The sequence below is a fragment of the Gasterosteus aculeatus genome, chromosome 10 (genome assembly GCF_964276395.1).
Source record: "Gasterosteus aculeatus chromosome 10, fGasAcu3.hap1.1, whole genome shotgun sequence".
Lineage (NCBI taxonomy): Eukaryota > Metazoa > Chordata > Actinopteri > Perciformes > Gasterosteidae > Gasterosteus > Gasterosteus aculeatus.
This window is the reverse complement of record NC_135697.1, coordinates 6,592,239-6,618,017: the sequence shown is the minus strand read 5'-3', so window position 1 is coordinate 6,618,017 and position 25,779 is coordinate 6,592,239. Positions and strand designations below refer to the sequence as shown.

At 44.3% G+C, this 25,779-nt stretch overlaps 2 protein-coding genes across 20 annotated transcripts in view; both read right to left on the bottom strand.

Moving 5' to 3' along the window:
• LOC120825922 (sodium bicarbonate cotransporter 3) overlaps positions 1–6,306 on the bottom strand; it is a 35,735-nt gene extending 29,429 nt beyond the window's left edge. For 13 of the 19 annotated variants that reach the window (XR_013450987.1, XM_040187760.2, XM_040187767.2 and 10 more), the window contains exon 1: positions 6,107–6,301. Coding sequence is in view for 17 of the 19 variants with exons in the window: in XM_040187760.2 (XP_040043694.1) it covers positions 6,107–6,148 (42 nt within the window). In the remaining 2 variants the exon portion in view is untranslated. Of the gene's footprint in view, positions 1–1,532; positions 1,696–6,106 lie in introns of those variants that run through there. The other 6 variants (XR_013450988.1, XM_040187765.2, XM_040187762.2 and 3 more) reach the window with 4 other exon arrangements.
• A 6,240-nt stretch (positions 6,307–12,546) lies between these two features.
• On the bottom strand, positions 12,547–17,268 carry eomesa (eomesodermin homolog a). The gene is made up of 6 exons (XM_040187771.2): positions 15,617–17,268; positions 15,085–15,239; positions 14,459–14,580; positions 14,107–14,265; positions 13,887–13,948; positions 12,547–13,761 (listed from the first exon to the last, which is right to left on the bottom strand). Exons 1-6 carry the CDS (start codon positions 16,312–16,314, stop codon positions 13,011–13,013), a joined length of 1,947 nt encoding a protein of 648 aa, XP_040043705.1. The 5' UTR covers positions 16,315–17,268; the 3' UTR covers positions 12,547–13,010.
• Between the last annotated feature and the right edge of the window lie 8,511 nt (positions 17,269–25,779).

Below are 25,779 nucleotides of genomic sequence, written 5' to 3'. Positions count from 1 at the left end.
AGGTCATGCAAGTGCATACGTGTGTGAAAAGTGACCCGCTCACAAAAAAGCACTACCAAAGGTCAGAATCTCCGCAAGGAAATCCTTTTCTTCATTAGTTTGTATCATTGTATTGTCAGATGAAAGGGGCATGTTTGAAATTGCATTTAAATTGAGCGTCTGGAATCAGAAAATGTTTGACATGGTTGACTTAAAGATGAATTGAGTGACTAGATGCCTGTATTTCTGACGATGCTTCATCGTTGGACACATTTCTACATTTCAAAGTAATTTTCTTATTCACAGACAACATGAATGTTAACCTCACTTCTGTTCATAAGCCTGCGTGGGAGAGATCTCCACCATGCAGCTGCCGAACGCCTCTTTAGCCAACCAGTCAGTGAATAAAACGAGCAGCCTCTCAACACTTCACTGGGACCCGGTCCAATCGATAGGGACTGACGTAAGAGAGGTGTTACATAGTGAGAGACCTGTCCCTCCAAATAACTGAATATCTCTATGTCTTACAATGCCAACATTCACAATTACATACTACATATGAGAATATTGACTATTATTTACTGCCAAATAATGGTCAATTATGTAACCAATTAAATGATGTCTGAAAACAGAAAAGACCATTAACTCGTTACAGATGGCCGCTACCCAAATTCTTTACAATTAATCATATGCACAAGTAGTATATTATTACTATATTTCCCCAAACATAATTTTGGGAAAGCAAAAACAGCATCAACAGTGTGCCACAGGTAGTAATTAAATAATTTGATCAGGCAGCCACATTTAGCTCTTGCGAACTAGCTATTAAATTATTTACTTCCCTGGAGCCCATCACCATGTTTGGACAGGGCAACACTAAGAAGCCAAGGCAGTCACAAGCTTGTTTTGTGGGTGTAGGTCTGGTTTTATCTTATAGTTTAAATAGTGTCCATTGGATGCAGTCGGTACTCCCAAACATGCACAGAATTTGCAGACAAACACAAAGATGGAAACCATCCGCTCTCTCACAAATATTTTCCCTCTGGTGTTGCTCCCTCTCTAGTCATGGTCGTTATGCCTTTTGCAATATGGAATAACTGGAAAGCAAACGGGGAAGCATTTCATTTAGATTCATTTTAGTCCATGGACGTCATCTCTATTGACAGCATGGTTCTTGTTTGTGTTTAGCTACCTTGTCAGACACATCTCTCCCCCTCCTCCTCTCTCCTGTCTTCCTTCCTATTCTCCTTGTCCCGCTCCCTCAAGCAGCCATAACCGTCTCCATCGGTTTTCAGCGCTTTCCTGTTCCAAAAGGCAATTAAACAGTGGAAATGCTTCCATTTAAAAAGAAACCTAGTGGTGGTCTGAACCGACCACCTGCCCCATTCATTGCCACGGATCACTGCACCCTGTAGCAGAGCACAAAAAGACAACTGTAGTAATAACACTGCCTGGCTGTCACGTTCTACACTTGGAAGGGATCCAGACACTCTCCATGCCCGCCCAAAGGAACACACACACACACACACACACACACACACACAAACACGTACCGTTACCACATGCTCCCCTTCGTTTTGATCATCCATTTAGAATAAAACATCAGCAGAGCAAAGGCAGCAAGGACGTCAAGTCAGAGAGCTCTCTGTTGGGGAAGGTCTGCAGGAGCAGAGACGCTGTCGCACTGGTCCGTTCCCTCTTCCTCTGCTCATCTCTTTATAGAGAGAAAAGAGGAGGAAAGAGAGCGAGAGCGAGACGCTTCTGAACACACGGTGCTCTGCGCTCTCCCCCGTCAGCGCTCTTTACTCAGCGGCCAATCCCACCGTGCCACCATGAATATTTTATTCTACCAGCTGACGGCTTTAAATACGCACCCCTATATACTGAGGACGTACACCCACATTTGGAGGACAGTCATACGCTCACCGGCTGAGGTATTCAGGTCACAAATGAAGACCCCCACCCCCAACACAGATAAATAGAAACAAGCACACGTGTGAGCTGGGCATTCCTCAGAGGTTGCATTGAATTGTAAAAGGGGAAGAGATCTGCCTATTCATGGAGCCTTCTAATACATCAGTTTCTTTTCATATTCAAATCCTTATCGTAGCCTGAATGTTGCACATGTATTTCAACAACCTGTAATTTTTCAAAGAACTGTGGCTCATTTGTGTTTTGGTAACAACAAGAAATTTTACACAAGTAGGGGACCACAAACAATTCTTCAAATAGAAAGTGGTTATCTGATGCAGAATCCGTACCCGTCAGCTTTAAGTAAGCACAAAACTACAAAGGCAGAGGGGAAACCAAACCGAAAATGAAGATGGTGACAGATATAAACCGGGCATGTAATGAAACAGAAATAGTGCCATCTGAAGGCTGAACCCTCCACCTCGGGCAAATTTGACTAAACAAGCTGACTGCTTGAGACTGAAAAAAAGAAAAGAGGACCAACTACTGTGCATGTTGCAAATGTTAAAAAAAGGAAAATGAAAAGCTAATGAACATTGGCATAAGAATTGGGAGCTTTAACATTAAAATGGGGCTCTGACGAAAAGTTGTTTTTGCGATTGATTAAAGTTGGAATTAATTGTAGTATATAAAATATCAAAAAGGTTGTCCATCACAAATTTTCAGAGCTCAGGATAATATCTTAAAATTATTTTTTCCCCAGTTCACTAGTCCCTAGAGACCCTCACTTTGGAGAAGCTGGAAAGATAAATTGTTGACACTTTTAACGTGTGTTTTACAGTGTTTTAATGTTGATCATGTAAGTTGTACAAACGGCGACACCCAAAATAAGCGGCATTACAGTCAGAATGTAACACATCAGTGTGCTGTTGGTACAAAGCTGTATTGCGTGTTACATCTAGGCCACTGGCATGCACCAACGACCACATGTACCAGAGGAGAACAGAAATACAGACCTATAAGTTGTCCAGTAACAAAGCTATAAATATAGCTTTGTTACTGGACAACTGAATGCAATCTATGGAAGAAAAAAAAAAAGAGTAAATAATGTTAGGTGTCCAAATTAGTTCAATATATCCAATCAACAGTAAGGCTGAAAATATAGCCTGCATTGGAGATTCTCCTCTAATGTTTTTGCTCTATAACATATGGTGTTGTCCTAGTATGCACCATGACAATTAGTTCTAGACAGGATTTTATAAAGCCCATATTCAAACCCTGCTTAAGGGCAATCTGAAAAGATTCCGTTTGTGAGAATTTCCATGTAGCTCTAAACACAGCTGACCCAGAGGCTTCTACGAACACTGCTAAGAAGATTAAAAGTCCAAGGTACAAATAAACCGCTGACAGGGTTAATAGTGTAAACTCAAACGCTGAAGACAATCGAACATTGAATTATCAAAAAGGTGAAATTCCTGCTTCTTTGTCGGTCAAATAGCAGATTACTTGACTTGGGCTTCAGCTGTAAACATATCTACCCCTCAAGCCATACAACACGTTCTGCTTCTCCTAAGGTAAAGAGATTAATGATTTTTCTGGCAGGGGGCTGCATGTGCACAGTCCAGTGTTCATCCACAGGAGAGGGGTTTTGGGGTCACGCTTCCATTATATGAACTACACAGATTGATTCAGACCACACCTAGCAGAGTGGAGTTGACATGTTTTGTATGGTTTCCAGTAATTGGATGAACTCACAAATCCTCTGTTCACTTGAAGTACAAAACTATACTACCATCCTGCAGATTAATGCAATCTAGTGCCCTCTGACCTCCTTTTCAGTCTCATATTCAACAACCTTACTCATTACTGCAGGCTACTCCGAATCCCCTGGTTAGTGACGGAAACATCGGCAGCGAAAAGGGACACAGCTTCTTTCTAAAGAGCAGCTTAATTATGTAAAGGCATCGAACTTGTGGTCCGTTTAAATTGCATCGTACTTTCAGAAAGTACATCTGGTACAATATAAACCAACAGGCTCTCTGTTGTATACAATAATTGAGAGCTGGGTACGGAAGGAGTTCAGTATCGCATTATCTTAATAGCGTAGCTGAACGGCGAGCGGCACCATCAGACTGACAAAAAAGCACATTATGTGGAATTGCCCATTCAAAGTCATGTAAGCTTAATAAAACACTCACTAACCCCGGCAGTAAGTGCTGAGCCAATAATAGTCCAGCTCATAGAGCCTACACGGGCTGGACTAAAACCCGTCTTTTACTGGTGGAACAGCAGGATGCACAAATCCTCCTCCTACTGGTAAGGCGACAAACGCCTGATCTTAAATCCATGGAGAGATCACACGTCAGTGCTGGTACGACTGCACGCCGGTGTGGTGACTAACTCACAGCAAGAGGGGGCAGGGTTCATAGACCTGCAGTTTAGGTTAACTGAGGACTCTTAAATTTTCCGTAGGTGTGAATGTGAGCGTGAATGGTCGTCTACCTATACGTGTCTGCCACGCGGTAGTCTGGCAACTTGTCTAGGGTGCTCTCTGCCTTGGTGCAATTATCTACTGGGATTGACTCCAGCCCTTCCACGACCCTGGACAGGATAGGTGGTTAAAGATAATTGATGAAAAACAGAGTTGGCAAAAGTGTGCATTTATTAGGTATATTATGATACATGGTCAAATCGTGAAGCTCTAAAAGCACCATTGTAATCCTTTGGTTTTCTTTAGGCATCTTTAGCTCCTCAGCCTTTCCGCCTCCATTTCTTTCCGATACAAATCGACTTGGATGGCCCATTACATTGAGGTGCGGCTCCATCTAATCTTTGGCCACTATGATTGCCACTAAGCAGTCATAGGATTAGCCCTGCAAAACAAAAGGCAGGCAGAGACTAATGCAGGTCGCTTAAACACAAAGCCAAAGCCGTCTAAGTAGCCTTCTATAAATGCCACAAACACCCTGAGATGATAATCGGTGGCATCAAGGCAGCGGAACGACATCCACGCAACAACACGCTGTGTCGCGTGTCCCCACGGCCCATCGATAGCACACATAGCTGTTTTAAATGTAGATGATGACATTGAGGTCAAACTAAAAGCAGTTGCAGTTCAGGGACTTTCTCTCGGTCAATAAGCCCAGATATTACACGGGCTTCTCATAAACCAGGTTTGAGTGTGTAAAACCAAGTCAAATGTCAGAAGCTTTTCAAAAGGCAATTATAAGGCATCAAGCAGTTGTGTCAAAGGGGCTCTGTGTCACAGTGAATGTGTTGACGTCCGCGGCTGGGGAAGGAGTACGCAACTCCTCTTCAGAGGGCAGCCCGGGGTCGAGTGTCCTGGAGGGGAGAAGGCCCGCACGCAAACATAGTAGTGGAAAACCCGACACCAGCACCGACAGTCAGCGCGCCTTACAGAACAGAGCTCTGAGCCCACTTTCTGTCTTGGGGCTCGCGGGCGCGCGCGCTCGAGGTTCTGCGAGTGACGTTCAGAGCCGCAGGACAGGATGCGAGTCTCTGCTCAGCCGCGGCTTCCCTCTCTGGGCGGACAAGCCGTTCGAAGTAAAAAATTTAAAAAATTTAAAAAACTAGCGGCGTTTCCCGGGATGGAAATGTCCCACGGGAGGGCTCGTCTATTTTGGGCGTATTTGATATGGAAATGAGCCTTTTTATTCATGTAAAACGCAGCTGCCCGGCTAGGACACATAGCACGCAGCGAGGGACGGGTGGACCTGTTGAACGCGAGGAGGCAAATGCTACAAAGCTGGAACAAACGTTACGTTAATTACTCCCACGCGTCACCAAAGCCTTTCAGCTGGCTTTGTGTTTGTTGGGGTGCGCGGGCCAACCGATACGTGCCAAAACAGGGAAGCGACTGACTGAACTAGCGTTAAAGTTATAACGGCACTTAACGGCTTGACTCTGCTCGCGCCCCCTCGGCTACTTCATTAACGCTAGCAGGTGCTATCTGAAAGAGGAAAAAGATAAACTAGTATAGATCAACTTTAAAAAAAGGGCAGAGAGAGACAACCCGAACGTGTACCCACGCCACGTGTCAGGGAGTAAAAAGCCGGCTAACAATAGCATCCGCCGGATAGAGTCTCAGCGAGTCTGACTCCCGAGCATCACTGCAGCACGTTACTTCTAACGCGGACAAAGAGACGCGCAGATGTAATGGTGGACTAACGGTTAACGGTGTTGGGCGGGCACCTACTGTTCTCAGAAGGGGCCTCATCTGTTCCGACGGTTCGTCCATTTCACCGACAGCCGGTCTTCTGTCCGCTCGCTCTTTTGTTTGTAACGGTTGCCGTAGCGGAAAGTCCCGAGCCGGTAAACAGTAGTGCGTGAACTGCGAGGAGAGGAAACGCTTTCCCTAGCCAAACGGTGACGACACGCCTTCAACATGATTGACAGCAAAGGATGCCAATTCGCGTGGACCACCCGGCGTTCTCAGCCAATCAAAACTAAATACGTAACGATGTGGGCAGGCGCTGTTTCCGCAGGCAAGGTTTTTTTTGTGTGTGTTTTTTTAACTTCATTAAACTTGCTGGAACGGTGCACTCCCACGGCTGGTTTAAATATAAGTTGTTCAGATGAGAGTTGTGGAAATAAATACGACTTATTCAAGTCTAGAATCTCATGTTTCGTGTCTTAAACTAACTGTATATGAACATGATACTTCTCGCAATAATAAGGTATCTTGGGTTTTGATGTTCTTGGCACTACAGTCTAAATGAAGACTAAGAACAAACTATGGAACAAACATATACAGGAACTGATCGATATGTTATATCACACGTTTGTTTTTGTTTTTTTAACTCGAAGGCAAATTCACAAGAAGAATGGCAAGGAATGCAACCTGCCAACCGACAGGTCAAAGACAACAACCAAAATGTGGGCTTACAGTCATTTTGATAATCTAAGCAATTAACAATAATAATAATAATACCTGTATTCCATAGTTGAGAAATATACATATATATATAATATATACATAAACAATATACCTGCAATTTATACATTCAGAAAGGAAATTACCAATATTAATATTGCACTAGTTACAATAATAAACAATATAACAACGCTTTTCATGACCTGCAGTTATTCACTTCTGAAAATAATATACAATTCCAAATGTAAGATAATAGGACAGGTAGTCCACGGGTGTATTTAGTTTAATAAAAACTAAGCATTCAAACACTCTGCCAGCCTGTTTTGCCTAAAAATTTGATGGCCGCAAATGATCCTCCTACAGATCCTACAGATCCTCCGATCTTGATATTACAGTACATTCAAATTGTTATGGGCCATTTCAAAATTTAATGTTTAACAATTTTACAATCTGTCACTATTTTCAATGTCATCCATTTTCCTAAAAACAACCTTTGTGGATTAAGTATTATAATTTGCTACTTTGTAATAATTAATTCTTACCAGCAGATGGCAATGCTGTATCAACCATATTTCCTATGTAAGAAAGGGTCCCACCACCACAAATCTTCATTTTCACTCTTCTACCACTGGTATTTTGTGCTAAATACTTAGCCAAGTGAAACCACCTGAGAAAACCTCACTGACTTTTAAACCATCAGAAATATGGTGTGATTATGATGTGATGAATCTCAAACTTAAAATAAGAAAGTGTTCCGAGGCTCGGTGTAGAATATAACAGGTCAAGATGTAGTTGATACACAGTTGTAAAAAATATAGTATACAAGTTATTTAACTTATTATTTCAAAATCCTTTTGTGAGCGTGTCATACGTTAAATGGAATGCAAGTACAGTTACAGTTAGAACAGAATTCATGCGTGGGCAAACTGCAAAAGTACTCTGTTTTTTCAGAAGAGTTCATGGGAGTCTTCCTTTAAATAGAGGCCCGTTCCTCACCCACACATCAACCTCCGGCATAATCACGCGGCAGCTCAGAAATAGAACGGCGAGGTGGGAGATCAAACTATCACCTCTTAATTGTACCCCGAGTCTTAAAGATGCTGAGAGCCCATTAGCGCACAACGAAGAGTGCTGTGTACTGCTCCTAAACATGCACTCGAAGCTGAAGCTGAGAGATGAGTCAGAAGTTAGACAAGTGGAAGAAGCGCCACACTGGCATCCACCTGTGCTGGGAGACTCGTGGCAAGAGACGCAAGCTGCAAGGTGTGGTGATGCTTGAGAAAGAAAGTTTTCTCTTTTAAAGCTTCAAAAAGAAAAAAGAAGGAAGTCAGAATAGAGAGTTTTGTAGTACTGAACATACAGTACGGTAAGAATTATAACCCTTGTCTCTTAATGTCAAATGTAAAAAATGAAAAAGTAATTGCGGCAAAACTGTGCAAACGTTACACTAACAATTTTCACTTAGCATTGAGCAGCAAGAGGCAACAGTTCGAAAGGAGTGACGTGTTAGGTGCAAGCCACCAAATTAATATTGACCGTGTCATGTTTTGTCCCAGAGGCTGCAGAAATGAAGAGTCCCTCTCTCCCAGAAGGTTTAGTGGATGATGTTTTTTCTCCAGTGGCAAGGCTTTCTTATGGCGCCAGGAGAGAAAGACCAGAATGTGACATACCCAAATCTGTCGGAGCGCTCCATCAAAGTGCCAATGCATTGATTTTGACCACAGATCTATTCCACGCGACTGCCTCTGCACGCCCTAAGCCAAAACATCGCTCTCAAGACAAGGGTCCTTCTGCAGCCTTAGTGCCCCTGAAACCTGTTCAACTCCTGTGGGAGAGGAGGTGGGATGGAGGGGGGGCCGAGGAGAGGCCAGTGACCAGCATGGTGTTCCCAAATCGACTGAGGGACGGGTAAATGGTGGCGGTGGTCAGTAGGGGAAAAGAAAGGGGCGGGGGGGCTCCTGCCTGTTGAGGTGCGTCCCACCGCCCTCGAGAGGGAACACGGGGGTTTGAAATCAATGTGCTGTTAAGTGCAGTCTAGCCGCGGGATACTCTCTGCGCCGTTATCCATGCACCAGTGAGTCAGGGCCCTGCACACGGCGTCTGAGGCTGTGGACGCGAGGGCCCGGACTTTGCCTCCGGTCCCTCTCACCTCCGCGCGCTCTGCCAACACTCAACGCCCTTCTGCAAACAGTTGTGGCCCCTGCCTAGTTGAGACTGATCTCACACCAGGGTTGCACTCCAGCAGACCTGCATGCACTACACCCATACTTTCCTCACCCCCACCCTCCCATCTACTGCTGATTAACCAGGTCCTATAGGCAGACTAAATAAAGCATTGTGTTGTGTTCAATGACACCTGGCAGCAGGGAGCTAATAGGAGAGCCTTTGTCGGTGTCATGGCCCGTGACCTCTTATTCAACAACACAAAACACTTGACAGAATATTGCATTATGTGCTAGAGGATATCAACGGTACGTGTACTATATGCGTTGGGCTAGTTTTACAATATAATATAGCACACTGGACCTGGTTCCAGGCTTTGCTGTGGCCGTGTGCCTTCAGTGGCCATCGTTTCGTGCAGTTAAAAAGATCTGACGCCTGTCGACCAGTGACATTAAACTCAAGACGTTTCAGAAAGTCTTTGTAAAATAAAAGCCATTAACTAGATCACGCGTGAATACATCACAAAACAGCAGAATGGCCATTTGAGGCTCAAACCGTCCCTCAGGAACAATTCCACAGTAATTCTAACTGGCTTGATAAGCATTTAACAGAGGTGACATTTATCAACACATCAAAAGGGGAAATGTAGTGTGAAGAGGAAGCAACCGCCACCGTCTCACTCGTGTTCGTCTGTGGGGGACTTTTTAAAAAAAAAGGAAGGGGGCATGTAAAAGAAATGTTGACCCAGACACGCGCCTGCCTGTGGCTGCATTTAGCCAGTGAGAGCAGTAATAGTGTGTGACTGAAGGTGAGGAAACTGCCTCAGGCCTTCATCTGTGTTTAGATGTCAGCCCTCCTTGGGTACAATGTCTCCGCAGCCTCCTTGGCCTTTCTTACATGAACTCTCAACATGGTCGCCAATGGACGGCCTGAGGGGAGGTTGGTCGCACACGCGAAGCAAGAAGAAGTTTTACTAATGCGCTTTAAACCCCTGCAAACCACCGGATTGTTTTTCCCAGGCCGTGTGTTCCCGACCCTCCATCAAAACCCAGTCAATTGCTGAGATTGTAGGTAGCAATGTTAACAACGGTAGTCAATTTTTCGGGTCCTATCCCGATGCGCATATAGTGAGTCAACATGGTCTGAATTTGTGGTAGCATGCTCAAGAGGTGTCTATTGATTAGTGTACTTCTTGCATGAATGGCTTGAGAAAGACACAATTTATCGACTTGTTGCTAGGTTTTTATTCTGCAGTTGTTGAGACCTCCCATGAATCACCTGGAATAAAATAAATAATAAGACTGTGGAAGGCAGTGGAGGCCGAGGGCGATGTTTGTAGTTTAGATGCAAAGATACACTTCTGTAAATCACGCTGTAGTTGGGTCTGAGGTTCAAATCCAGCGGGAGGATGGAAGACATTTCATATGCAGTGCCAACACGCATTTGACGAGGCATTTTCGCAGATGCCTTGAAGCGTGTATGTTTGCTTGGGTTTGTTTTGCAAGACTAATTCTTGCAATTGCAACTATTAGATGTTAAACTACAGTATTTCCAATGATTGGCGAGAAAAACATAGAGCCATTCAAATTCTTAGGTCAATACAAATCACCAGAGCTGTGTTACTACGAGTAAACCTAAATAATTAGGTATAGTTATTTGAGATGCAAGATAAGTACAATGTACTTACCCGTTGACCCTGAATCACCATTATTTGGTTGATGTACTGTAATTCCCTTGTTTGTTTCATCACCTCATTTTTAGCCCTTCTGTTTTTTATGTTTATCATATGTGTTTTTTATGTGCCACTTGTGTAAAGTGCTCAACTGGGCCAGGACCCAACGTTGTTGCGACTCAAAATCTCAACCGGATGATCCTGGCTATTCAGGTCAAATTGAAATAAATAAAAAGAGCTCAAAGAGTCCTCGCGATTTCCAATAAACTGCAGGTCGGTTATAGGTCATACATTTAGGGCGTGTGAAATTGTCATGGTTTTCCCCACCAGATTATTAGTGGATCAATTACTGTCACATCACTACAAATCTCTTTTCTAGTCTCTGTAGTTCTCCAGTCACAATCTTGATTATCCTCCTCGCGGCTACTGATGAGCAGAGGTCAAGGCGGCATGAAAAGGAGGAGAAAAACATTGTCAGATGCTCCAAAACACAATTTGCTGACACGCACAAGTGCAAACATTTATATTCTCCCAGCTCGAACCCCCCCCCAGCCCCCCAGGAGCCTTTTTCTTACAGCTTTCCTGAGAGGCCAAGGCAATCAAGCGCTCTACCTTGTTAGGAGGTGTTAATTGGAGTTAGTCAGTCTCCTCACTTTGTCAAGGAGTTTGACAACAGAATTAATTAGAATTGGAGTATGCAAATCAAGTCAAATTGGAGTCCTTATGGGGGAGGATTGAAAGTATTTTCACTTGAAGAAAAACAGGTGTTGAGAACATGAGCCAAGTAGTCTGTGTGTGAATAATATGACTTCTCTTTTCATGGATTTTATCTCCACTAATCCACTTTTGAGGTTCGTATAAATAGAGGTGTTGGGCTGTGCGTTGCCCTCAGTTGGGTGGCCGATGGACCATTTTTCATTTAGCCTGTTTTTATATCTTCAAAGCACACATGCCTCGCAATGCAGTTGCACTACTTGCATAAATGATGAAATGTGTGAAAACACCATGGCAACAACAGAAGGAATGAAAGGACTATGTGCTCTTCCCCAAACTGCTTCTACGTTGTCAGTCGTGTCATGTAAAAAAAATAAGATAAAAACTGTAAATCTGATATTTAAATCACACTTTGTTCGCCTGAATTGTGAGCTGTGGCATTACTTCGTTGAACTCATTTGTTGCTTGAAATGGATTGCTCAGCTTCTTGGTGCATAAACACCGTGGGTCCAGAGAATCAGGGAAACTTGATAAAAGGACATGGAGAGTGCTTACTGATTGTTACCTATATGCCAACCCACGCCCTTATCCTTTTGTTTACTATGCTTATGATTATTTGGATTTATGATGCCCAATTTAAAGTCTGTGCCTGAAAATGTTCTGAGAAACTACTCTATGCGCTTCGTTTGCGGGTAAAGACAAGAGATTTAAAACAGGAGAAGCTCATCCAATTTTACGTTGCATTCAATTTTCTACTTTTGTAGTTCTCAAAACACTTTACATCTAAATTTGAATCCACAATTGGCTATTTTTCATTAATGTGCCACTGCTTTTGAAAGCATTGTCTTATTCGGCAATAATTTCTTATTTTAAATAGCAGGGTTGTTGCTATGTGAACCTTTGCCAGTCATTCAGGAGACCCCATCTTTAGAGGCCCACATGGGCCTTCATAAACACACCATACAAATACAGCAGTGAGGTCACATGTCTCACTTCTCATTTACTGCATAATAAACTATTTATTTTCTTCAGGGAGTTCATGAGATTGTTTTTCCAGTTTCAGCAGTGATAGTACATGTAAAAATGTATTTTGCAGAATTTGATCTAATGTAGACATAAGATGGATATTTTAAGAAACACCAAAGGCCTGTCTTATTCATACATTGTGGACATGGGACTTCAAACATACCGAGACAGACATTTGGACAGCTGCTTTATGAAAAGCTGTTTTATTATCCATTTAATAACACCTCCATGAAGACAATTTGTACAAGATACATCACATTCTAAAGTGCACGAATACTGTACAACGGAAATGACTTAAATACGTAGGGGGGGTAACAAAAAAAAAAAAAAAAAAAATCACATTTGTAAAAAAGGAAAAGTTGTAAAAAATAAATGGATAAAAATGGACATGCTTTTTCATAAAACAACAATCACTATGCATGTTTCTGATCATGTATCTGAGAGGGGCTGGCCTGGGAAATTAACCATGTGGAGCTTGCTTGGGGGAAGGAGGGAAGGGGAGAGGGGGTGGGGGGGGGGTGGGGGGGGGGTGGGTGGGATGGGGACACTAAGCTTTGGCACCTTTAGAGAAAAGAGAAAACAGACATTAACGAGGAATGGAGAGCACAAATATAAACCAAAAAATTATATTTAGTTTCAATAAATACAGTCTTAGGGGCTTGTGTAGAATGCATAATAACCCATGCCTTTTGGGTTGTCTTTGTACTCTTCCGTTGTCAAGTCCTCACACTTGATGGTGGGAGAGTTCTCTGTGCTTGAGCCCCCAGGAGACATCCTGCGCCGCTTGCACACCACGGAGTACACGCCGGAGTCGCTAGAGTCCACCGATTTCAGAGAGTGGGACGTCTCGATCCAGGTCGAGGCGGGCGGCGCGCTCTCGTCGGTCAGCTTGTCTTTTGTGGCCCCCAGCTGGTCCTCCGAAAAGGCCGGAGGGCTTGGACGAGGGGACCAGGGAAGGCCAGTGGTCATCTTGCGCTGGTAAGAGCTTCTGGTGCCCCAGCCCGCAGCCATGGAGGCGAAGGCAGAGTCCGGGTAGTAGCTGAGGGCGTGGGACGTCTGCAGGGACAAGGGCTTTATGCCGTAGGACAGCAGGCTGCTGGTGGAATAGTCATTCTCGTAGGACAGGTCCAACTTGTTGGAGCCCGGCTGCTGGACCGGGGGGACGAACCAGCGCTGGGCAGAGGCCGCGGCGCTGACGTCCTCGCTCTGCGGGGAAAGGAGGCTGTTGGTTTGGGGGACGGCCCGCTCGCTGGCGTAGAAGCGGTTTTGAGGCAGGTTGTTGACGAACTGGTCCTGAAAGAAAGGCTGCATGGTATAGCGGGCCCCGGGTACGATCTGGGTGGAGCGAGGGGAGTCGGTGGGCGACGGAGTCAACCGGTCACTCTCTGGGGCCGTGTACATCCTGCACGACAAAAGAAACGAGAACGCCAAAAAAAAAATTAAAAATCTGCATTTGGGAAATGCATCACGTAGCCTACCACAGGAAAAGGTTGATCCGCCGCACGGCGTGAAGTGCAAGACACGTACGAGTCATAGTTGTCCCGGAAGCCTTTCGCGAAGGGGTTGTGATCTATCTTCAGCTGCGTTATCTAAAGCAAATAAACAAAACAGAAATCAATAATGTGAGGTAGGATTACTAAAGAATGACATAATTGGGGGACACACACTTTATTTATTATATATATATATATAATAAGCTAAATGCATTCTAAATAAAAAATGATCAGAGCATCATGGGAGTGCTTACATCTGTGTTCTGGTAGGCAGTGACCGCTATAAACTGGTTCTCTGGGAAGGTGAAGGTCTGAGTTCTGGCCTCGTTGGTCATGTCCTCCACTCCGTCTTCCGTCACCTCCACAATGTGCAGTCGCGGTTGATATTTATGAAGCGACTGCAGGACTATCATCTGCAGAGGGGAGACGTGTGGTGAGTACAACGCCGGAGACTTGAACTGACTCTTCATTTAGAATAAAACAAGGTTTTTGATTATATTTAAAAAGATGTCAATCAAGCTGAAAAAGTTCCGAGACCCACAATTATTTTGTATTAATTAAAAATCTGAATAGTGAATGAAAAATTGTCAGAAATCTCTATATTACCTGTGTGTTGTTGTTGTTGGCCCCTTTGTTGTTGGTCAGCTTCAACTTGCCAAAGGAAATTTCTTGCCTCATCCAATGAGCACCAGTGTTTGGAGATTCAGGATGAACATACATTTTGTTACCTAAAAATTTCAACATTGTATTTAGTAAAATGGCAAACAGAAAAAATATATAGATTGGGTCCTGCTTTTTGAAAATACCCAATGACTGATTTTAAATAATTTAAAAAAGGACTTTGGGTGAAGTAAAACCAAAATACATAAAACAATTATTTTGTTTAAGTTGTAAGGTAGATAAAAAGGATTAATTGAAATAGAATTTATTTCTTAACCATAAATTATCAACTGAAGAATGAATCATATAAATGCATCATCCCACTTGAATTGTTTCTCCCAGATGAGAAATTACTGCATTATAAAATAAAAAACGTGTCACAGAAATCTGTACATTTTTTATAATAAGTTTTTAAAAATACTTTATTTTCAAACAATCTTAATATCTAACACCCGAATGTGATTCTCACCTATTCGGAATTTGTAGGGCTGATGGTACATTGCTGCATTATTTATTTCTTACCGTGTTTTATTCATTAAAAGGAAAATTAAGTTCTTAAATCCCGAACTCACCTTGCATATTATTGTCTGCTTTGCCACAAGTGACCCACTTTCCTCCCTGAAAGCGCCAGTGATTCGGGTCAGCCAAAATAACTTCCACAAAGACATTGTAATGGGCCGTGAGGTTGAGTCCGGTGATGTTGAAGCTGAGGAATGGAAACATCCGTCTGCAATAGAAAAATAAAAAAGCAGGGATAATTAAGAGTGGGACATAAACGCAGGAAAGACGCGCATGCCGCGTAGAACAATTAACAAAGGGCTTCACTAAAATATGATTTCAAAATAGTGTAAATTGCATCACTGTTGTGTTTTGTCTGATTTGTAGTTGTGCCATTAAAAATGATTAGAAACGAAAACCTTCTATATTAAAGTTCGGCTTGCAAAAGCTCAAAAGGAACATCGGAATAGTGTGCGTAAAATGTTGGTGCGTAAAAGGTGTAAGTATAAAATGACGGGTGAGCCTAAACAGGCCGACGGCTCAATCGTTTTAAACAACACACTCTGCACAGGTCTGTCGTGTGCTTGAATTGGGCATTCTGCTTACCTGCCCTGTTTGGTGATGATCATCTCGGTCTGGTGCCGGTGGAATTTCAGCCACAGAGGCCGGTTGCACAGATAGACCTGCGCTCTGGCTCCGGCGGCAGACCCCGGCAGAGACATGGAGCCAATCCCTGGGCCCGTCCCGGGGTAGGAGGGGTACAAACAGCCCGGGCCCTGGCTGAACTGGTACCCTCCGCTGCTAAACTGACTCCGGCCGGTGCACACGGAGGAGGAGGAGAAGCCCGTGGGCGGCAACACTGATCCGTAATGAAGTGAAGCCGGGTACCTGGAGCCGCTGGAGCCGGTGTACACCGAGCCGGTCTGTCCTGCGTAAGGGAACAGGGAACAGGGGCTCGCCATGTCGGAAGTGGCCTGGGTGGACGAGATGAAGTATCTGTCAGAGCCCAGCTCGTCAAGGTTGTAACGTCGAGCGCTCGTCAACTCGTCCTCGCCGAGCACCGGGGAGCCTTTCCTCCCATCGGGCCCGGTTTTAGTGAAAGTGTCCCCCTCTCCCTCACCCAGCATCCCGCCGAGGTACTTCTTGGGGCCGCTGCTGGACTCGGATTCCGTCCGATCGACTTCTTGGTAGTCGAGCTGCGATGACGGCCTCGGGCTGTTGTTGGCACTGTCCGACGATGAAAGATTATAAAAGGTCTTGGGTAAATTAATGCTGGCGCTGGGAAGGATGTTCTCCAACTGCATTGTTGACACCTTTGCAATCAAACGAGAGTTTCGAGAGTTTCCGGAGGAGTGAATCTCAGCCAAGGAGGCGACGTAACCACCGGCTCCCTGGTCTTGTTTCTGTTCTGTGCGCGCCTCCCTCCCTTACGAGTGATGGAAGGAGGTGAAACCGGCTCCTCGCCTTTGGATGAGCGGATCAGGTTGTAGGCTGGGCTGTGGATGTTCGGCGGCTCTTATAAAGATGTAGTTCTCCACACCCAGCCGATCTGGAGCGGGAGGGGCGGAGCTTTCGGAGCAGCACGCGGGGGCAGCCAATGGTCGCGCTACTCTAATTCAATTACAAAGCGTCTGGTGGAAATCATATCAGGAGGAACATTCTTCACAGGTGCTGTTGCGTTTATTTTTACGCCCGCGTAGCGAACTTGACCGAAGTGACAATCGATCCGCGCGTTAAATATTTAAAAAGCAAAATTAAAAAGTAATCGACAACAGCCCTTAGGTCGTTATCAAACATGAGTAAAAAAGAAATCACAAAGAGAGTAAAAAAAACAAACATAACCTGTGTCTCGTTTAGCCAAAAGACAAAGCGACCAAAAGAATTCGCACATCAGCAGTCAAACTTTCAGCTCCGGCTTCGAGTCTTCGCGTAAAATATATATTCACGTACAGCTTGTCCGATTACTTCCACGCCGACTGCAAAACACGGAGAGCGTGACCCCTCCTGCGCGGACCCCAAACGCGTCGAGAGAAAAACCATCACATGTGCACCTTATTTCCTATAATTGCCCCTGTCGCCGCTTCCACTTCCAGGTTTTCAGTCTTGGCGCTAATAAAACTATGGGCAGTAAAGACTGACTGAAAATAAATACCTGAAATTAAAAAAAAATACGATTTTTAATTGGGGTAAATTTGTTTCTGCTCAGAAAAAAAGCGATCATCATTCCATTTTTTCTGGCTCTTTAATTTCTTTCACATATTGACTTATTTAAAACAAATATGGATCTTTTAAAAAATATATTTTTCACAGTTTTAATCCAATATGATAATTATTGTTAAATTAGCCACTGGATAACACGCCAAAAACGCATCATTTCCATGAGAAAGAGGATTAAAAGTAGCTGGAAATTCGGAGAAAACATTCGATCGATTTTTGACTTTGATTGATTTAAATTTGTTAACCGTTATATTAAATCATTGAGTAGATTGTATATGAAGTAATTCTAAATTAGGTTATAAAACAAGGAGGAGATCTCTGAAAGCAGATGACAACAGACATTTTTTTTGTCTCTATGACATATAATGTTTACCTTTGAGGTAACGAGGTTAAAAAAGAGGCAAACTACCGTTTTAAAATCACGGTATGAATCCATTTCAAAGCCACTGAAATTCCAATAAGAGTAAAGGCCTCATTCAGATCTAATAAAAGACCGCAGCAACACTGCGCAAGTCTGCGGCTCATCTACGAGCGTCATCTGTAAGGATAACGTTACAAAATAAAATAAAAAATACAACAAGAGAATCATTCATTTATTTGTTAAACTGTTGACCGCGAGGTAAAAAAAATAAATAAAACTTGTTTACTGAAGATAAAGCATGTGTTTGAAACAGACACACACTCGCACACACACACACACACACACACACACACACACACACGCACGTGCGCACGCTGAGTAAGAGAGATCGAAAGCTTCTGAAACCAGAAACGAGCAAAGAAACATGTCGCACCAAAAACGTCGTTCAAACGGCCCTCGGACCTCATCGTGAAGGGATTCGTCTCCAGTAGCATGTGGACAGCGCCCTCTAGTGACTGACCAGTATACCTGGGACACCTTACCAGCGTTGGTTATATCTAAATAACTGAATACTGTAAGAAAGCTGCATGCCGGCTCTCACTTTTTGCACTTGCATCTCACTTTGCGTCATCTTCAACTGCAATGAACTCAGCTTGCGTTTGCGTGTGTGGGTGTTTGTGTGTGTGGGTGTTAGTGTGTGTGTGTATGTGTGTGTGTGTGTGTGTGTGTGTGTGTGTGTGTGTGTGTGTGTGTGTGTGTGTGTGTGTGTGTGTGTGTGTGTGTGTGTGTGTGTGTGTGGACGCAGTCTTTGCATGTGTGTCTTAGTAAGTAAGCTGGAGGGAGAGTAGGGGGTGAGATGAATTTGGGGAAAATGGGGATAGAGATCTGTGAAAAGCTGTGGGAGAGTCTCGGCTGGAGGCAGATTGGCTGGTGTCGTAAATGGGACAGTGGAGCTTGCTGTTGGGCCATCAGGGGACCGGAGCTACATGCACACAGCACACAGTCTGTCAATCAAAGACCGGAGACCCGTCCCAGCTCGCCGCACACAGCCGGGGAACACCAAGCATTTGACAATGGAGATCAACCATTTTTTTTCTCCAAATGCTTTGAGGAGAAAAAGGCCTTTTTATAATGTATTTTTTGACCTGTCTCTCCAGCAGAGACTCTCGCTTATCTGCACCAAATTATGACTTCCCCAAGTCCAAGGTTTTCTACAATTTAATTTAAGCAAAATCAGGAGGTACAGTTGTGAAGGCCCGTTCTCTGCATTTTCCGCAAACGCGCTTGGATACAAAAGAAAAAAAAGTATAAATTATGAGGATCACTATGGCCCCGTGAACCTGATCCAGGATTAAGAGGGGTCCACTTTATGCCCGTGCGTTAATGTCCTCTTCCTCCCTCTCTCTCACACAGGAGAGGGGCTGCTCTCCTGACTCAGTGTTGCTGCAGGCTGTCGTTCTATAGTCGGAGGCTAAATCTCTAGTTCAAAGGAAGAACAGACGTCGAGGATTTCACACCTGAGCTGTCAACGCCTCATTAGTGCAATCTCTTTTACCTCTGTTATTCTAAGGGCCCTTGCACGATCAGCAATATTCATACATGATGCTGAGAGAATATTTTTCAGGGAGCATTTGCAGTCGGCAAGATACGCGAACTTTTATTCGCAGAAAATGTGTCATTGGCTTGACGCAGCTCATGGAGAGAAAATCCTGTCCACACCAAACTCAGTGCTGTTGTTTTAATGACCGCGATCTGAAGTGAAGTATAGGTTGCTTTTTCTGAAATGACCCCGAAGACTTAGACGCCATTTGAGAGCAACATAGAAAACAAAATAAATGTGATTTACAGGCCACCTATAAATAAACTAATTCCAAATGAGGTAGATGTTTAGGTTCCACTCATAAAGGAGCTCCCACTCGTGACCTGTCAGCGTGTTTCTTGACCACCTATAAAAGTCCAAGTGCGTCTGAGATGACCCTCCTTGGCCCTGGCCCAGGGCCTGCACGACAGGGGAAGGGAAGTCCTACCATATTGTTGTCAGAGTAGATCATCAACAGGGCACATGAAAGGAATACATTCCAGGTTTTACGGGCCAAGGTGGCTGCTGAAGCCTTTGCTCGGGAGTGAATTCATGTACCCCATTGCAAGGATTAATAACGCAAGTCTCATTAGAGATGCTCGCCACCGAGACCCCTGGAGGGAGGGGTGCTGGGAAACGAACCGAGTGCAATGTGCAACGTGCCAGCTCTGCTCTCCTCCGCAAATCATCATCCTCCGGAGCATTTTTATTGGAAAGAATTTATTTCACAAGTTTATCAAAGATGTCCCCCAGTATATTTTCCAGCGTGCGGGGAATGCTAACGTTTAATCAACGCAGTGGCCCTCGCGCGAGGAGAGCTTATGTTACAGACATGCTGCTGTCTTCAAAGATACAAAGGTGACAGCTTTCATGAATTTACATTTGGGTGCACATTGCTTTCATTAATTACCTTTTCTTACTTCCTTGTCCCTTCGCTATTTCTCTTTATGATTTAAACATCATAAGATTTTCCCTCTCGCCTGGTAAAAATCTATTTGTATTTACCTATTTTTGTTGCCATCAAGCTTTTTCCTTCAACCCTCCCTCAAGGAGCATTAGAATATGTAAAGGGTATTCATTGATGTCACGTAGGCTATTTCACGTGTCATTCTAGCAGAGCAAATTATCATGGAATGGGAATCCTGCAAGCAGTCAGTGAGAGAGACCCCGCGGGAATTCTCTCTATATATGCGGCGCGTTTGAATTCCTCAAAATCAGAGTAATCCAGATTGCATAAAACCATCGGATACCACTTGCGATACTAGATGCATGTCAGCATGTTGCTGCATGTTGCGCCTGCACGCGTGTGTGAGTGCGTGTGCTTGCCTGTTTTCCTGTGCGTCCGGCCCTCGGAAAGGAGCGGTGGATTATTGCTGGAATGTGTCCGTGGATATGTGAGCCCAACGCTTCTGAGATGCGAGGGGTTTTCAGGAGGCAATGATAATCCACTGTGTCACCACAAATCTTTGAAAAATAAGGTGCACCGGCTGCATTCAGGGAAATAGGATTGCACTCACTGTATTTGATTCCCCAAGGCATGCTAACATGATTTTTGGATTACTGCATTATAGAACGTGTCACCCAGGGCCTGTGGGGAAACGCTGCGGCTACACAGTATAGAAGCACAGCGAGTTTTAAGGTTGCTGTGCTGATCTCGTTCCATCCCCTCATAAATACATTATCTCCTGGCACTGGTTGGGCCATGTTCCAGCAAAGTTTTAAAGGCTCCAAGTCTTGTAATGCTTTTTGGATATTCAGAAAATGAAGAATGAATGCAAATAATTTCAACCTAATCTATTCTATTAAACCCTGAATAGTAATAACCTGAAGCAGAGTGTAAACTACAAGATTCCTTGTTTTTTTTTGGTCTTTGAATCGGGTAAGCCGATCACTGAAGTGATTACGACACATCCACCATGTTGCTTTCGCCCACCGTGTCGTCACAAGGCAAAGAAATAAGCAAACAGCGTTGGTAGTCCGATGGCCCAAGTCTCACCCTCATGCCCATTTTAGCATCAACCTTTGTTGACCCACTTCTCTCCCGGCCCATCCTCCTGAAAACACCAGAGGCATCGACATAAGGGACCGGAGCAAAATAGCAGGTGCTAAAAGTTTGACAGCGTAGACTGGATATATGTGTTCCCTGGAACGTGAGGTGTAAGGGAGGGTGGCGGAGTTGTATCGACTCGGCATTAAGCCTCCCACTCTGGCGGGCACAGGAGGAGAGTTAGGGTATGCTGGTGGGAGGGGGGGGAGACACGGTTCCACACTCGAGCTTGTTCAACCAACCAGCCACCGAGATACAACGGCCCGACCCAGCTCACCCCTGGTTCTCCGTCCTTTCCCATAGCACTATTACTGCCAAACAAGCTGGGCTTTTATCACATCGCCAACCCTGACTCAGAAACTGCATTTCAGGAGGATCCGTTCTTTCTTTTTTCTTTCTGGGACAGGGAACACAAACAGATTTACACCACAGGAGTATTCTGCTGCTGCTCCTGCCTCAATGTGGTTAAATCAGTGAGTCAGAAGTGAGAATGTAGAGTTTTAACACTTCTCTCTCCCGGTATGAAAGCTTCTGGAGAGACACAGAGGAAAGCCCTATCTGACTTACTGTCTACCAGCCAAAGGCATATGCTAGTGGGAGGGAGGTTATGTAGACATGATTAATGGCTTAAGGTTGACCCCCCCCCCCCCCCCTCCTCCTCGTGATACAGAGATGTAGCCTCTGCATCTTCAGTCTCCTCCGGGGAGTTGGGGCTACATTCATAGTGCTAGAAGGCCCTTTGACGCCCCTGTCTGTCAAACAAAAAACACCCTCACAGCCCCCTGATCAGGCCTTGTGTATATACTGGACACGTTTAAGTCAATATTATTATTCCTTCCGTGCAATTAGATATAAAATTAATTGATCAAATGCCAAATCATCCTCTGAAAGGCCCCTAGTCCTGCTCTGGAGGAATGCGTCCAGCAGCCATTAGATATAATTAGAGACCACAGAATGCTTTTGTATTATAACATTTGCAGCAATTTGGCAGCTGTATAATTTAGATATACTGGATCATGCCATGCACATATATGAAAACACACACACACGCACGCGCACACACAATTGTATACGCTTGCCGGCTCATATATGCACACACAGAGGGACCTCGGTGCAGCGGACACCTTCAATATTGAACCCAGACTCAGGCCCGGTCTGTGTATTTACATGTAAATGGTCTACAACAATCTGCGGCCCCTTTCGTCGGCTCAGTCCCTCCGTCCGTCTGGGCCCCCGTCGAAGAGAGCTGGGGGGGGGGGGGGGGCGGTGGTCTAGGGGGGTGGACCACATCAGATGGGCTCCCACGGTGAGGGAGCCAAATGCTCTGATGGGAGAGGGAAGAGGCTGCCTGCCTGGCAGCCACGGAAACAGCAGGGACTCCCACATATCATGGAAGTGGTCCATGGTTTGGTCTCCTTCTCTGACTGGACAGCAAGGGAGAGATGCAGAGGAATCAAAGGCCTGTTTCAGTGCCTGAGGCTAAAGCAGAAGTTCCACTCATGTGTTTCCCGGTGAGGCGGTTTAGTCCGGCTTCAGTGAAGAGGACCGCTAACCTGGTCCGATCCTTGCGGGTGGAGGTGTCACATTTGACAAGTGTATATGTGGATGTGGAAGGGTGGGTGTCAGAGATAAGAAATTACGAACAGCAGTGAGCGTGCACATCCAAGTCACATGGTGGAGGAGAAGGAAGCCGCCTGTGTTTGTTCCTCATGCTCGTCTGTCGAGTGTTTGCGTGTCCTTCTGTGCTGGCGGGTCAGACATGGTGGAGGTCTAGACACATGGACCAAACATTCTGTCTAACGGGGGGGTTCACTTGTTTCGAGGTTCATCTGATGGTTGTGGACCTTGATAGAACAGACCAGCCAAGACCGGCTCGACCCACACCCATTGTTACTGGTCCAAAAGTCTGGTGTGTGTTGAAGCTATTGAGGAATAATGAGACTTTTAGTTTTGCTCTCTGAGGTGTTTTTACGCACGCAGTATAAAATGAGTAATGTTTTACTGTCGGAATGAGTTGAAGTAACCCGTAGTCAACTTGAAACAATGAAAAAGAGAGCTGCTATCTAATTGGCGCGCAAATATTTGATGATTCAACTCATGACCAAGTCCGAGAGAGGGGGCATGACTGGGAAGCAGATGCTGACAGTGATTCAAGGGGAATGCATGATTCCACTTAAGTCACATGTTCCAGTATTGTTTGAAAAAAATGGCATTACTTTCATAATAAAGGTATAATTTTGCATGCAAATAACACAATGAAGTCTTTTTGCATGCCATGAGAACGCCTTTCGTACTTTGAGGTTCTATTTATGGAATGCAAAGCGAAAGCATCTTGTGAAGACACAAAGGTGAACACATTTTACTCTCTGAACAAGTGACAAGACCCTTAATGATGGGCAGGTAGGTGGCTCAGACAAACAGGTCTTGAAATAGGGCCAGTGGTCAACACAAGCGTCCCAAGGAAAGTTTTTTTTTCCTTGCGCTTGTGACGTTTTCCTTTTTAATTTTTCCCGTACGTTTTTAACTTAAATTACTTACTTTTGGCTGTCGACCTTCTGGGACAAAGCAATAATAGGCGTATTTATCAAAATGGGAACTATTCCTATTATCACAGTGAGTAAAGTCTGAATTGGCCTAATGACAATTTTGCTGCTGTTGTAGAGTCCTGGTAGTCCCCAATGATGGCCCACCTTCAAGTCTAATTATGACTCGCAGAAGAGGACACACAAGGCTAATACCTTCCACCTCTGGTTGAAGAATGTCCCCCACCTCCTCACCAGCACAGCGAACGGTCACACCTTTTGCACAGAGGCAGGCAAAAGGGGAGCCCCGGGCTGATGTGGTCTTTGTGTAGCTGAATGCGTGTGTGGGTCTCCATTTGTTTCTGATGCGTGTGTGTGTGTGTGTGTCTACGTGAAAAGCTGTGTGGGGGACAATGCAACACATTAAATCAACGTGGGAGGTGTGAATACAGGGGATCTGCTGCAGTCAAAATGAACAGAGACAAAAACTGCTTTTGCTTTGTTTCAACATCTCGTGAACGTGGATTTAAACATCCTCACTGTTAGCTTTTGGGGTTTGCTTGTTGATATATGGGGTTGTTAGTTGTTACATGTCAGAAATATTAAGGGGATGTCTTTCAAAAGAACAATTTCGGTTCATTAAAGCCTAAATCAAAGATTTAAAATTCAGTGTAAAAGTGATATTTCCATTGACAAAGGGGGCCAAAGTTTTTCTGTGTTTCATTTAGCTTCAGACGCAATCTCTGTAGATGTTGGGCACCATAGTACCTGTGCGGTTAGCAGTGGTTGGGGGTGAGTCACCAGAGCGGAGGATGTGAGTGGGTGGTCTTGCTGTTTTCTCTTTCACTTTCACTACAAAATATCAGTGCATTATGAGCAAGGCCACTGCACCGACTTTTGCAAAATGTTCTAATGTAGCTAAAAGCAACTTGCTCTACAGTTCGTATACGCTGCTGAAGAAGACACACTGATCTCACGTTGCTAGACGTCTAGAAAAAGCTCAAAAAAGAACAAGATAGCATTTCAGATATCATCCAAAACCCCAATCCATACCATCCACCCTTCACAGTATTCTGATGTGATCTTGATTGCAAATGTTGTACAGAATAATAGTTTTCATTGATAGTTTATAATTCATACTACGAGAGAAAGCGATTTCTTTTTGGATTATGTAACAATTCATAATTTCGCAGGCAACGTGATGGGGTCAAAAACAGAGAAAGATAAGGATGCAAAAAAAAAACGTTGTAATGGTTTTATTAAAAATGAAACCTACAAGCAGGAAACATCAGGCCAAGGCCATGTCATACAAACATCGCACACAGTAGGCCAGCAACTTCAAAATAAAACAGGAAACAATCTAAGGAAAAGCCAGCTACTTGCCGTATCCAGAAAGGCACAGGTGTGGCTTATAACATCAGCAATTGCTCTGTGTGTGTCCCTGAAAGCCACGACCATGTGCAGGTGTGACAATGTGATCACAGCGGGATACCGAGTGGTATCACTTTGTGGTGGCTGGTTGTTGGGTTGTTACTGTGATGTGACTATGAAGAAAAGGTCCTTTCGGTCCGGCTCATAACAACAAATGGACAAACGCATCAGAATACGGCCATTCAAACGGCGTCAAGCGTAAAAATATTGGCAAAATTAAACATTATTTTTGAAAAAAGTCTTCATAGTTGTCACCTTTTATTTTCCTCAAAATATAATTTATTATATTTTGTGTTTTAAATGATGTGGGTATTTCTGTGCGTATACCATAGTGACAGAAAACATGGCAGTAAATTCGAGTAGACAAGGATTTAACAGAGCCTGGTTGCAGGAATATTGCCTTAGTTATTTTAAATTGTTTCAACTGAGACTCCCAGAGACATCTAAGACTGGATAGATGAGACAAGACGACCTGGCATACTGTGGTTTCCGTGAGCTGACACTTAGCCCAGTTTGCATTGCTCACTCGCGACATTCTGCCAATCTTGGCAGGGCCGATATGACTCGGGGTTCAACACCAGGGTAGGCAGGCTTCGTCCAACTCATGCCAAT